The 15,442-nt window shown below is 40.6% G+C and overlaps 1 protein-coding gene across 11 annotated transcripts in view; it reads right to left on the bottom strand.

Moving 5' to 3' along the window:
• col13a1 (collagen, type XIII, alpha 1) overlaps positions 1 to 15,442 on the bottom strand; it is a 76,441-nt gene that overhangs the window by 60,635 nt on the left and 364 nt on the right. For all 11 annotated transcript variants that reach the window (XM_079279880.1, XM_079279881.1, XM_079279879.1 and 8 more), the window contains exons 2-4: positions 10,660 to 10,695; positions 7,725 to 7,751; positions 31 to 81 (exon numbers count right to left, since the gene is read on the bottom strand). In XM_079279880.1, coding sequence (XP_079136006.1) covers positions 31 to 81; positions 7,725 to 7,751; positions 10,660 to 10,680 — 99 coding nt within the window. In that variant the 5' untranslated portion in view covers positions 10,681 to 10,695. The remainder of the gene's footprint in view (positions 1 to 30; positions 82 to 7,724; positions 7,752 to 10,659; positions 10,696 to 15,442) is intronic.

Genomic DNA, 15,442 nt, shown 5'->3' with positions numbered 1-15,442 from the left:
TGAGGTGTAGGGAGAGGTACAGGCACTTACCGGAGGTCCTCTTGGACCAATGATAGACAGACCTGGCTCGCCTGGTGCTCCCTATCGATAGATAGAAGAGAGGAAGAAAGAGGAAGATATCATTAGAGAAATTCAGCACATCCAAAAGTAATTAGCTTTAGCGGAGGCAAATCCATCCACAAGCATCTGTCCAAACAAACACTGTGTCTGGTATTCATGTGTCAGGAACACATGAATACCTAATTTATGGTATTCATGTGTCAGGAACACATGAATACCTCCTCAGACAATGGTGGTGGACATGCAGAGAAATGTTTGTCTCACGCTGGTCAGTGAAGTTGATCCACGCGATCCTGTGGAATAGGTAATGCTAGAGGCTTGGCGACTATTTGTAGGGTTAGTCGTTAGCTGCTTTAGTTAGCGAACTAACTGGTAACAAGCTGACTGGTTATTATGACAGAGACATATTTGTAGCGACTTCTCGAGTCGTGTGACAAAGCTAATGGGCTTCCACTCTTTTGGAATCGAAAGACTATTTGCTATTGATCGAGAGCACATCAACTCATGTCAAAACCAATCAAAGCCTAACTACCATCGCCCATGCAAGCAAAATCTCACAATGCAGCAATTTAATCTTCGATAATTTTGCTGGAATTTTGAAATGCTTGATAGACCAAGCCTCAGATATTTAGATTGACCATCACTTTCTTACAGGACGGTACTTCAGAACTGGACAGTGTGACTCAAAAGGTCAGCGGTGCGGCTGTACAGCGGAGTGCCTCTGGGCTCTAGATTTGGCCGAGAATAGTTGATTTGAACCTGACCCCCCCGCCTGCACAATCCCGCAAACCACTAAGGCCACATTGGCCAACTCAGGTTTCCAGCACTTTCCCTTAATTGCTTCTGTCCTCCTGAAGGGAAACCCTATCTCAGGGACATATCTGATGGTCATCCATCAAAGTAATTCTAAATATTCCTGAACAAATTAGTTTTCTTACTCTTGGTTTGTTGTCAGATGTATTACCAAGGGGCCAGAAGGCAAAGGTAAGGGTGGAAAAACAGGATTCCTTTCATCTGAGGCAGTTTTCAGTTACTTGATTGGTTTTCCACAGCTTTAGTAGGTTAGACAAGTGAAGATCTACAGACACACTCATGGAGAGATTGAATAACTTTGATTGCAAGAGGTCAAGACAATGAGCCAAAGTTAGAATCACAACTAAAGCCAGGACCCACTCATACACCAACATAAAGCCAGGACCCACTCATACACCAACATGAAGCCAGGACCCACTCATACACCAACATAAAGCCAGGACCCACTCATACACCAACATGAAGCCAGGACCCATTCATACACCAACATGAAGCCAGGACCCACTCATACACCAACATGAAGCCAGGACCCACTCATACACCAACATGAAGCCAGGACCCACTCATACACCAACATGAAGCCAGGACCCACTCATACACCAACATGAAGCTGGGACCCACTCATACACCAACATAAAACCATGCATATGTTGGGGAACACAACCAGACACAATGATGGAGATCTCATTTCCTTCTAAATGGAATTTTCTCAAGCCCATAAAGAGTAGGGTGTCCATCTGCTGTGGTTCTTAAAACCAATCCATCATGTCTTTCTGTTTTTTTCTCAGCCGGAGACACTTTGTCAGTCTCTTCCTCCGAACACTGTCCCACTAAACCCACAGAAGCCACTTGTTGGAAGAGCGCAGTGTTTTGTAAAAAGTTTGTCTTCATTTATTCATCTTGAGTTTGGTGAATATGGCCCTGACAGTTTCTTGCTCTCCATATGTTAGCCTCCTTCCTGAACCTTCACTTTATCTCTAAAACTTAAAGGCGTAAAAAGACGAAGGAGTGAAAAAGGTTCATATTAGTGCTGGCCAACGATTACAATTTTTAATCGCGATTAATCGCATTGTTATGGCAAAGTTCAATAGTGATTTCAAAAGTAGTGTATTGTGCACTTTTATTTTAAAAGTACTGCTATATGAACAAAAGGTCAATAACATTTGGTTTGCAAACACTTTAAACACATCAGGTTCTTTTTAGCAGCAGTATTCTCTTTACACAGCAGCAGTTCTATCTCTTCTATATCTGTGCTCAGTGTGTGACTGTATGTGAAACGTTTCACTGCTGTGCAACATGAATAACATGTTTCATCTAAATGTGTGTCTTGTGTCTTCATGACAGTCAGAGCATGTGAGTGCAGCTCTACTCTTCATCACTATAATGCTGTAACTCCGAGGTGATGATGGTGACCCAGCGATGTCCAGTAGTCTCCAGTGAGAGCAGCAGCTGCTGCACGTTGTAACGCCGTCGCTTTAGTCGTCCTCTCCTTTAACACAACTCGTGTGTTCTTCTGGTGACGATGCGTCTTGAGGCTCATACGTGACGTCATTCGTTGCGATCCCAAAGGTGCGTTCACACCAGACGCGACGCGAACGCACCTTGAGAACGTTCCTCAGACCGACATCTTCCACAACACTAACCTGCAGTTTGTCTCCACTTCTCTGTAGCATTTGTTAGCTTGTCTTTATTTGTTGGAATGCTGTTAAGCATTCCAACTATTGTTCTTCGAATCTTTATTGTTGGAATGCTGTTGTTATCCAGTTTCTTTATTGTTGGAATGCTGTTAAGCATTCCAACTATTGTTCTTCGAATCTTTATTCAAGTTCTTCTATTTCTTCCGTCGCACCGCTTCTCCTCCTTCATTTTTTAAGCTACAGAAACCGTTCAACTATTAAAATGTTCAGCTCTTTCACCAGAGGGGTGCTATGACTTTTTATATTTCTAACCTTTAAACTTTTTGAACGATTAAGCTTTTTATTTTTGCAATAGGATCTCTATGGAGAATATTTTCAAATGGCTTCAGGCACACAGGTGTTCGCGATTGAGCCAATTAGTGATGTTGATAAACACAGACTCACAGACACACGCGCACATACACTCCTCTCTCTCTCTCTCTCTCTCTCTCTCTCTCTCTGTCTCTCATACAGTCATTCAGGTCTTAGGGATCTTTAGAGGTCTTTCCCCCCTCCTCCCCCCCCCCACACACACACACGCCATTTTAAAAATAAAAGCCCCACAGAATGAATCCTAACTGAAATGCTTGTGATGAGCCTGTCATTTAATAACCGGTTTGTGTTTATCTAACAGAAACCATTCAACTATCAAAATGTTCAGCTCTTTCACCAGAGGGGTGCTATGACTTTTCATATTTCTAACCTTTAAACTTTTTGAATGATTAAGCTTTTTATTTTCAATGGGATCTCTATGGAGAATATTTTCAAATGGCTTCAGGCACACAGGTGTTCGCGATTAAGCCAATTAGTGATGTTGATAAACACACAGACTCACAGACACACGCGCACATACACTCCTCTCTCTCTCTCTCTCTCTGTGTGTGTCTCTCTCAGTCAGTCATTCAGGTCTTAGGGGTCTTTAGCGGTCTTTCCCCCCTCCTCCACCCCCCCCCCCACACACACACGCCATTTTAAAATAAAAGCCCCACAGAATGAATCCTAACTGAAATGCTTGTGATGAGCCTGTCATTTAATAACCGGTTTGTGTTTATCTAACATCATGATTCTGTCTCCTCTCCCCTTCTCCCCACACCCCACGCCCCATTTCAAAATAAAAGCCCCAGAGAGTGAATTCTAACTGAACTGCTTGTGATGAAGCCTGTCATTTAATAACCTCTGTTTATGTGTGTCAAACATTATGATTATGTCTCCTCTCCCCCTTCCTCCCCCACCCAGCCCCACCCTTTCAAAATAAAAGCCCCATGGATTAACTGTATGTAAACATTAAGCTCAAAATTCGGCTTTTTTGTTGAAATAATGAATGCTCTTACGAATACTGCGACAACTACTACTGCTGCTAATATTTCCAGTATTACTATGACTACTGCTGCTGCTACTTCTACTACAACTTTTGCTGTTGCTACTATTACTAGTGCTATTACTGCTACCATCAATATTATCACTACCACTACTGCTATTACTACTACTACTGATACTAGGCTACTACTTCTTCTAAATACTACTACTTCTTCTAAATACTAATACTTCTTCTTAATACTAATACTTCTACTACTAATGATACTTCTACTACAACTACGACTTATACTACTACTATTACAAATATCACTACTGCTACGACTACTACTTATTATAATGCTACTAATACTTCTACTACTAATAATACTTCTACTTCAAATACAATTTCTACTACTATTACTACAAATATCACTACTTCTGAAATTTGTTTAAGCTACAGAAATTGTTCAAATATCAAAATGTTCAGCTCTTTCAGGAGAGGGGTGCTTTGACTTTTCATATTTGTAATCTTTAAACTTTTTGAATTAAGCTTTTTGCAATTTTCTTTTGAATGGGATCTCTATGGAGAAAATCTTCAAATCCTGTTATACTTCAACTTTCAAAGCCTTCTTCTTCCTCATACTTTCAGCTACAGGCACCATAGTTAGACATTTCAACTAGAAGGTTTTTCAGCAGTGCAGTTTAAATGCTTTCGAGCTTCAACATTTTTCAAACAGATAGTCTCCCATTTCTTAATTTTCAGCAATGTTTTCACAATTAATTTCAGCTTTCAGCATTCCAACGCATTTTCAGCAGGAAATGCTTTTTCTAGTTGTTGGAATGCTGTTAAGCACCAACAACTATTGTTATCCTGTTTCTTTATTCAACTTCTATTTCTTCCGTCGCACCTCTTCTCCTCCATATTTTAAGCTACAGAAACCGTTCAACTATTAAAATGTTCAGCTCTTTCACCAGAGGGGTGCTATGACTTTTCATATTTCTAACCTTTAAACTTTTTGAATTGTTAAGCTTTTTATTTTCAATGGGATCTCTATGGAGAATATTTTCAAATGGCTTCAGGCACACAGGTGTTCGCGATTGAGCCAATTAGTGATGTTGATAAACACACAGACTCACAGACACACGCGCACATACACTCCTCTCCCTCTCTCTCTCTGTGTCTCTCTCATACAGTCATTCAGGTCTTAGGGATCTTCAGAGGTCTCTCTCTCTCTCTCACTCACTCACTCTCTCATTCTTTCTTCTCTCTCTCTCTCACTCATTCTTTCTTCTCTCTCTCTCTCTCTCTCTCTCTCTCTCTCTCTCACTCATTCTTTCTTCTCTCTCTCTCTCACTCACTCATTCTTTCTTCTCTCTCTCTCACTCACTCATTCTTTATTCTCTCTCTCTCACTCACTCATTCTTTCTTCTCTCTCTCTCTCACTCACTCATTCTTTCTTTTCTCTCTCTCTCACTCACTCATTCTTTCTTCTCTCTCTCTCTCACTCACTCACTCACTCATTCTTTCTTCTCTCTCTCTCACTCATTCTTTCTTCTCTCTCTCTCACTCACTCATTCTTTCTTCTCTCTCTCTCTCACTCATTCTTTCTTGTCTCTATCTCTCTCACGAAGTATTTCTTCTCTCTCTCTCTCTCTCACTAATTCTTTCTTCTCTCTCTCACTAATTCTTTCTTCTCTCTCTCTCTCTCTCTCACTAATTCTTTTCTCTCTCTCTCTCTCTCTCTCTCTCTCTCTCTCTCTCTCTCTCTCTCTCACTAATTCTTTCTTCTCTCTCTCTCTCGCTCTCTCTCTCTCATACAGTCATTCAGGTCTTAGATACTTTTAGAGGACCCCCCCCCCCCCCCACACACACACCCCATTTCAAAATAAAAGCCCCAGAGAGTGAATTCTAATTGAAATGCTTGTGATGAAGCCAGGCATTTAATAACCTCTGTTTATGTGTGTCAAACATTATGATTATGTCTCCTCTCCCCCCACCCAGCACCACCCTTTCAAAATAAAAGCCCCATGGATTAACTGTATTTAAACAAGCTCAAAATTAGGCTTTTTTGTTCAAAAAATGAATGCTCTTACTAATACTGCGACAACTACTACTGCTGCTGCTAATATAGTATTACTACTACTGCTACAGCAGTAGTAGAGGTGTGATATGACTTTTCATATTTGTAATCTTTAAACCTTTTGAATTATTAAGCTTTTTGCAATTTGTTTTTGAATTGGATATCTATTTTCAGCAATGTTTTTGCGATTAATTTCAGTTTTCAGCATTCCAACGCATTTTCAGCAGGAAATGCTTTTTCTAGTTATCTATACTTCTCCCACACGCTGCATCAACGTAGTCTGAAGCCTTCCTCCACCGCTGCCAGTCAGCAACGCACTTTCAAAATAATAATTTAAAAAATGCGTTAACGCACTGTAAAATAATTGTCGTCATTAATGAATTAATGCGTTAACGCGATAATAACGCGTTAACTTGCCCAGCACGACCGGTAGTTAATATGAAAACTATTTATAAGATATTGCTCAACAATGTCTTGGAGAACAGGAAGTGGCCACACAGATTTCAGTCATAGTATGAAGATGCCCTGTGGAGTTTACTCGTAAACTAAGTTTCTGTTTAAATTCACAGAGTGAATCCTTGAGGCCCAGCACACATGTAGAATGCATGTTCTTCTTCATCAACCATTTGTAAAGCCAATTTTGAAACGTGCATTGTTTACACCAATGTTTACAAGCTGGCAGTCCTCTTCTTCGCTGTCTTTGTTCTGATAGCGCTGCATCTATTGGCATGTCACTGCTGTCTGTCACTGATGTTGATCAGTGGAACAGTGTGAAACCATTGGTGTGCATCATGCACGTGCATCTATCTACACAAGAACAGACAGAACAGGGACTCACTCTTAGAAGCATTGCTCTGAAAGTGATCAACTCCACAGGTTAAGTCTTCAGATAGACAGCAGCTGTGTGTTAACTTGATGTAACTTCCACATTTGGAATTTAAACTCGACCCTCAGCAGACTGCAGCAGACATCGATACTCTTTGAGGGTAGAGTTCATTTCATTGATGTGAATAAAAGTGATCATTTTGATTTTTATGTGCTGCTGACCATGAGAGAGTTACTGCATGTTTACCATCTCTGTTATCACACTCATGCTATTCATGAAGCCAAGTGGGAGATATCGGAGCCTACAGTCAAATCTGTTTTACATGGCAATTCCACCTTGATGCCAATATCAATCTTTTCTCTCCCAGCTGGCAGCTTATATTCACGGTAACTTCTATAAGACGGTTGTGCAATGCACCAGAAACAACATTTATTTATCTCAGTATATAACTCTATTCATTCAAAGTTCTCTCTGAGAAGCCCCTACTCTGCTGTGGCCTCTATAAACCTTTCTCCACTTTCTTTGGGGAGTTTTAAATTTGAACTTTCAGCCGCTCATGTGATAAATCATTACTATTGTGTTTCATGGTGTAAAGAGTTCAGGTAATCCAACCAGGGTGGGAAACCATTAACAAAACGTGAAGCTCAAGCTGTTTGAAAATACAGACCTGAGTCCCTGATATAAATCACATGCAACCTGTACACTGTACAGGTTGCATGTGATTTATATCTGCACTTCTAACCACCACCAAGTCACTTTTTTAGCAATGTCTGAAATGAGCAGCCTGATGATGATCCACCATTCTACGGTTCTTCCTACTTGCGCTGATGACTGGTTTGACGATGGATGACCAAAGTAAGAAAGGAGCGCTAATCAAAGCCAAATACTTACAGGACAATGTTTGTCTTTGACTGATGCTAAAGTGAAGCATTTTGAAGTAATCCTGCTAATGGCACATGGTCCCAAACTTACCTTCTCCCCTGCTTGTCCTTTTAAGCCCTGGGATCATCAGTCACAGCAGACACAGTCGCATGCAAGAAGGTGTGAAGAGAGGAGACACAAGAGAGAGAGGAACCAGTGTTAGAGATATGGAGAGGGTTCGGGGCATGCAGCATCCTCAGGACTAGTGATGAGGAGGTGGTGAAAGAACTACGGCCAGCAGCTGTATGTGGAAGTTAAGTGGAAGCTAAAGGCCTCGGTGGGCTTCAAACAAAGTGCTGGTCGGATCACCTAACGGGTGTCTGACACGTCCTCTCTGATGGTGGAATCAGGAATCGAACTTTGACAATGTGAGATTCAGTGTATCATGCAGCGCTACCAGTTGTCTCTGCTTCAGGTCTGTGCATTGAATCAGCCACATCACTGTAGCTCGTCTGAGAAAGGTCGTTTGTCTTCTTTATACAATCATCAAAAGGAAAACTGGTACATTTGTTTGTTTGAGGCCATTTTACACAAACTGCCTCCTTATATTCGCTACTGACTCCTACAGCTACACTACTGACTCCTACAGCTACAGAGACATTTAAAGTGGATTCTTTTATAACGATTTTTTAACGATGTTAAAAAGAGGATTAAGGACTATTGACCACTGAATGTGTCCTGTCAGTGTTACTGAGTGACACTGCTAATTCATTTTAATTAGTTGTAATTGTTTGATGTAATTTGCTGTTTGTTATAAGTCTGTTCATTGTGCTTTTATGTGAAACTGTATTTGCTGCCGTCTTAGCCAGGACTCCCTCAAAAATACATTTTGAATTTCATGGGACACTGGTAAAGTAAAGGTTTTATATAATATCTACAAAAAAGGAACTATTAAACAGAATAAACAGAAAGGTTCTGCATTCACGCCCACTTTATGCAGCTTCTTTTCAATATTCTTTTAGCAACTTTCCTTACTTATTGGGCTTACTTTCGATGAGATATATTGTCCCCAAATACAGGACTCATTATGATGATATCACAAAGACATACAAGTTTATTTAAAGCAACTGAGACTTAAAAGATTGCAGCACATAAGTGCAGCATCGGGATGGACCTTTCCAACAGACACCATGATAAATAGTATAGGTTGAACATTTCACATCACTTCCTTTGAGAAAGGGCACGAAGGAAAGCGTGTGACTCCCATGTCATCTCACTATTACTGGCCTTTCATTTAAAATGAGATAAACATCTGCATTGTCTTAGCCAGGTGAGAGGCCTGTGAGCTATGGAGGCCACAGTGTCATATCAGTAAAACATATAAATAATACCTACGTGTGATGGGGCTGAAACTGTTGGAAATATGGCATATCCAAAAGAAATGTTCAGAACTAACCGAATGAATTGAGCGGTAACCCTGTAAATTACAGGCCGTCAACTGCACAGAAATTGTTGGTTGTGGTTACACTGCACACAGCCTGGGTGGGCATCAGCACAAGCTATCGTAAATAGCACACAGTGACGTCTAGTACCTGAGGAATATATTATAGCGGCTACAACTGACAGCCGTAAGGCCCTAAAGACACATTTAGGGGCTTGTGTTACTCTGTGCATATGAGAATATGGCAGTATCACAATGCATTTTCTAAAATAGGATTGTATGCATTCCACATTGTTCTCCTATATTGTATTCCAGTAAGGGTAATGACACAGCACTTTCTGGGAATGGTATCGTTCTGCTTTTCCAAGCTGTGTGTGTGAGGGGAGGCGGAGTCTGTGAAACCTCTGCACTACAGAGTTCAACTAGTCCAGAGGTTGCTTCCCAGCTGACGCTGAGATCTTTACTGGATCAATGTTACATTTGGGGATTCTGGGCATCGATAGTTGCTGGAGGAAAATTAGCAAATATAAGTTGAGACAAGCATTATTATTGATCGTAATGTTAATTATTATTCATTTAGATTAATATTAATTCTTGACATCACAATTAATGAGGCCAAGGACATGTGGGACAGATTAAACAACCACTACCTGAGTATCTGTAGTGGCGGTAACGGTTCTTTTCAGTATTTCATTCTTGTATAGTAATACCACAGATGACTAATTACAATTTACCAGTGTTCATTTCTGATTATACATTATCAACAATACCATGATCACCTAAAGCTGACCAATGGGAAACTCGCAACAATTATAATGCTACACTTTTATAATTCGTACAATAAACAATGCAGTTAAGGTCCCTGAACACCCCACAGGTGTTTTCAGTTATCTGGGTTGGTTAATGCTGCTCAGTGGTATTGAAGGTGGGCTTTACTATGCTGGGGTGTATATGAGGTCAGAGGATTCCTTCAACTAATTGGATGATAAAGGTGACATTTGCTCCACCCTAACAGGTAAAGGGGATGTCAATCAAACAGTCTGTGTACACACCCACTCACACCTGAGAAGAGCCCTGATCAGCCAACACAAGTGACCCTACTGGTGTGGACTAAGGCTGGGTATCGGTTCTTCTGGACCAAACAACCTAGTGCCAAAGAGCATCAGAACTTCTCCAGTCAAACGATACCAGCATTCCACCCTTCTATACATGTGTATGCTTTCTCTCGCAGCATATCAACGTAAGCACTCATGGATTTATTTGTGACAGCTAAAACTAATTCAGTCAGCATTCTATAGAGTTGGTAGTTCTACGTGTCGAGATGCCACCAAAACATTCAAAAGTATGTCTTTACTACGCGCCTGTGGCATCTGGTGGTATTACCATTCACATGATGGGTAAAGAAAAAGGGTATCATCAAATGAATTCCCATATTGGTATGACTTTAAGGGGAGTATTGCTGATGGTGTTGTTTTAAACGATACCCAGCCCTATTGTGGGTCGACCGCAGATCTACTGCGTTCCTTAGAACTGATATGTTGCTTATGTCATAATAAATGTAACCATTACAATAGCGCACTTGGTTCGCGAGCGCAAGTCACTCACCATTCTCCCAGGAATCCCCATGTTTCCTTTGTCTCCCTATTGACCAACGCACATTCAGAAGAAACAAGGGTCAATAAGAAGGTTAGACTGAAGTGAGCTCCTAAAGGGATACCGTGACACATATGCTTTACTTATTCTCACTACATCAATCTAATCTCATCTGATCAAATGGAATCTAATTTAAATAGCTTCCATAAGAAAAGCAGATACTATAGATCCCTAACATTGTTAGAATAACATGTTGGGTGTTACTAGTATGCCATGGTATCCATTTAAGGGCTTGAATCATTGGTGATGACAGGCCTCAGTCAGTGAAACATGCCATGCCTTACTCTGACACTACAGACACACATTCCATGATACTGTGAAGCTGTGAAGAAGAAACAAAACCACTGTGCTGCATTCATGCATCCCATTGACAGATTGGGTTAAAGGCCCTGCTCCATAGCTTTATAAAGACTCTCCTCTCACACCACAGATACACATGAACAGGATGGTGAGGGTCAGGCTGGTGCCATACATTGTTAGTAGCTATACCTACAAAACGTACTGCAGTATAATTGGTATATAACGCACATAATCGTGAACCAGCACAGATGATGTGTAGAGAGCGATAAGGTCAGCACAGGGAGGTTAGGACGGATGGGTGCGTCTGAAACACAGGACTCTCACACAGGACGCCACGTTTGTCACGTATCTTACATACTTAACGCCATTTCCATAGTTGTTTTAACCCAAACTATGATCTTTTCCTAACCTAACCAAGTAGTCCACAGTGCATGGCTGAGAAGAGTGTCAACAGACTTCTGACAGCATTTGGGGACAGCTACTTGATAATAAACTCACAACAGACATTATGGACATCTCCCACAAGTTTCCTTTTTCGAGATTTCTTTGGAGATCAACTTTATCATCAATATTCACAGCTCAATTTCCTGAAAGGAAAGCCAATCCAAATACAGAAATCTTCATTTTCTTACAGTTTCTTTGATAAACCCAGTCGTCAGCAAAGAATGTTGGCATTGTATGTTTCTGGAAACACGAGATTTTGAATATCGTCATTTCTAAATAAGAAATAAGTTTCATTAACATGTCTCATATCAGCCTCCTATCACACGTAATGATGCGACGTAGTGAAACAATGGACATCTTTCACACTCAGACGTTAAATAAATAGTCCTCACTTTAGATGAGCTCACATAAAGCACTTTACTAACGAGTAGTAACTACCTTAATAAATCATGAATTAATCATGAATCGCAGTATTAATATGCATTTATAAAGCATATATTAATATAGTCCCCAACCATTATATATATAAATGCATGAATAATGTACATCTAAATAAGTTATTAATCATTTACTAACACTTTATAAATTATGGTATTAATCATCTACAACTCTTTAATAATTGGTTTGTAAAATATATAATACTTCATTTACAAATGGGGAATCCATCATTTATAAAGTATGAAAACACAATAATAAAACATACTAGACGGGCTTATTAATCAAGAATGAAACATTTATAACTGTTGTTATGAACTGCATACTAATGAATTATTAATGTAGGAACAATGCTTTATAAATGATGAATTAAGTGTTTACTCATACTTAGCTAATGCTTCATAGTGGGTAGTTATTATAAAGTGCTACCGGTGAAGTATTTGATATTACCTCCTGGAAAGCCTGTTTAAAGTAAAGGCCGACCTGTGAGTGCTGCATCTGTCCAATCAGATGTTAGAACAGTTGATGTTGATGTCTTAGTAAAATGTGAACTGTCAATCTTCTACCCAAGCAACACATTGTCACAAAAAACATGTCGTTTCCGCTCATTACAAGCATAGAGTCTCTTTAAAATAAACCTCCAACGTACAAGATTGCGGTTGTTGCTAAAATAAGCACATTTGTTATTTAACTTTTATTTGTAGTACGGAAGTTAAACTTGGTTCTACAGCAGTCTTCTGGGTTAAAGTCCTGTTTGTTTGACCCGTCCAACCTCCCTGAGCCTGCACACAGATTCAACTGTTTTCGGTACTGAAGTATCAGATGTGCTGGTATCTCTTCCATTAGTATGTGGTATATTCTTTAAGCCTTATACTATTGGGCTTCATCTGGGCTCTTTGAAGTTCTGTCCAAGTTTGTGATTTAAATCAAGGCTTTGGAATAAATCTGGCACCAACAAAAATGGTTTTAATCCAGAGCTGGGGGCTTTACAAAGAGCCGAACGTGATTATTTTATGTGACCACAAAATACAACCTTCTCTAAAGTAGCTTTCATAGCCATGAGACGAATAGAGCGGACTGTGGTGCAACACATGAGCTGAATGAGCTTTTAGAGATTGCTCCTGCACTGATGCTGTCCGTTCCAAAACATGGTTTCTTGCCAGAAAAGGTAGGCGTTATTTTACTGTACCGACACACACACACATGCACACACACACACGCACACACACACACACACACACAAGGCCTTGCGCTGACAAAAACACTGCTATGAAAATGATTTATGCAGGTCCTTAGCAGGGCAATGTTAAGGTGTCTGAGGCATATTTACAGTCTTAATGGGACTCAGCTGGACCTTGATTCAGACCAACCACACACACACACACACACACACACACACATAACTGAGCGCAGTCACACCAGCCTCTACTCGCCATGTAGAAGTACTGCCTGTGGAAAAGACACCCATGAGATCACATTTGTCTTAATACAGTTTTACAGTGGATCAGATGAAGGCAGGTATCCAACCCGGTCTCACTCCCAACTCCACCAGGCTTTCACCTGACTCCAATAGAAACCCATCCACGTCATTATGACACGCTCAGAGCAACCGAGAGTCCTTGTTAGAGTGGGCGGGACGGGTGGTGGACGGGTCAAACAAACACAAGATGTTCACTCAGGGGACCGCTCTACGTGTCGTGTGAAATAAAAAGCCAGTGTTGACTGATTTTGTCAAGTCATTCGTTCGTCACGTGAGTCGTTAGTCAGTCAGATTAACGTGAATTACTACCTAAATCTAACTTCTTGTGAAGAGGGAAGCTTGTTTTGAAAAGAGACTTTTGGTGTAACGAGATGAAACTGACACACTGTCCCTGACTCATCCAGAACTGGAGCTAGAGGAACCTAGAGTGTCATAGCTTGAAGCTCAGGGCCACTGAACAAGCGTCGGTATTGGAAGAGCTTGGACTGGGAATATGTTAGGATATCTGATGTTAACCTCTATCAATTATGAGAGAATTATTTATTATCTGAGTTTGTCGGAATTGTACGAATGCTATAATTCTGAATGGGACGGAAGACAATGTGTTTGGGATCCATCATTATATCAGTGGAGTCTACCTTCTGTGGATATAAAGACTTTCACATTCTGAAATAACCACATTCCACTAAAAACACTGCTCCCTCATTTTCAATTCTTACAGGCCGTCTTTCCAGAAACCACATCCTCCTGCCCTTATTTAGATTAAGGCTGCTGGTGAGTTCATTTCCCGCTGCTAGACGTGTGTAATCAATCACAAATCCAAGAAGGAATCTCACCCTAGCTTTGACACAAACTCTGCGAAACTCTGGCAAAGGAACATGGGAGGAAACACTGGACGGGTCTCTGCTTGAGGCGGTTTTATGGACCTATTTCACAAGTGTGTTTGTCAGAACCTAATGGGGGATTGGTGGTTGGAACTGGCTTCCAAAGACAAAGGTCAGATACTAGATGGCCACCTGCTGTCATGATGGGAACCATGTGGGCATGAGATGTTGAGAGCGCTGGTTTAGCAGAAAGATGAGAGCGTTAGACTGAAGAGGAAGGAGGCAAAGACAAAACACAAGCAGATTTGGTCAGGGAGATTGTATTCGGAATAGATTCAAGCTGGAGCAGAATTTGAATTAAAACAACCAAGAGGCCGTGCCACGATCCAGCCAACAGCTCATGATGTTATCAATGGTCAGTGTTAAGGTTTTACAGCTATAAGCACTCAGTTCCACTGCTGTTCTGACATCTCTGAGCTTCTGAACTGAGAAGTGATCATAGAAATACTATAGAATCAAACAGTTTGACTAATTCTACTTCTCTGTTCTAGAACAAGCCTTTGATCGAAGGTTCACATTCAATGCAACCCTGTTTCCTGAAGAACACATTCATACTCACATAATTTGCAAAACATAATCCTGCCAAGATTATCTGCATATGTGGAAACATTTGTTGAACAAATCTCTATATGATCAGCTGTTGTAGTGCCTGTGAACATTCGATTAATCACTTTATCTTTTCCTGACTACCAGGACTTTCAGCAGTACCTGAGGCACTCTGTGGGACCAATATCCTGTTCTTTAAAGCGAGACGATGTCACTTTTTTCCACAAGTGGCAATTACAAGATAATGGTGCATGTGCATCTTGAGTCAGTTGCTTTAAAGACAGTGACAGACAACGTCCCCACTAATCCAGACTATATATATGTTAAGTTGTGAACGGTGGGGTGTACGTTCACTTACAGCAAAACTGCAGAGTCAACTATGTTCTCCCGGATAACGTTTGTTTTTGACTAATCATGAATATTTTACTCATCATAGTCTGTGGAAGTCTGCAAAGGGAGGATGTCGAGCTTTTATCATCAGTATTCAAGAGAACTACTCGTCACCAGAAGTCAGAAGTGCATCTCCTCCTTTAAACGAGCATCTAAGAGCATCAACCACAGCAAACGTACCAGTTACGTGACAAACTAGTTATTTTAACCCAAACTAAAAAGGTTTTCTTTACTAAATCTAACCAAGTAGTACAAG

The sequence above is a fragment of the Melanostigma gelatinosum genome (assembly GCF_949748355.1).
Source record: "Melanostigma gelatinosum genome assembly, chromosome: 12".
In the NCBI taxonomy this organism is placed as follows: Eukaryota; Metazoa; Chordata; class Actinopteri; order Perciformes; family Zoarcidae; genus Melanostigma; species Melanostigma gelatinosum.
This window is presented reverse-complemented; position numbering and strand designations above follow the sequence as displayed.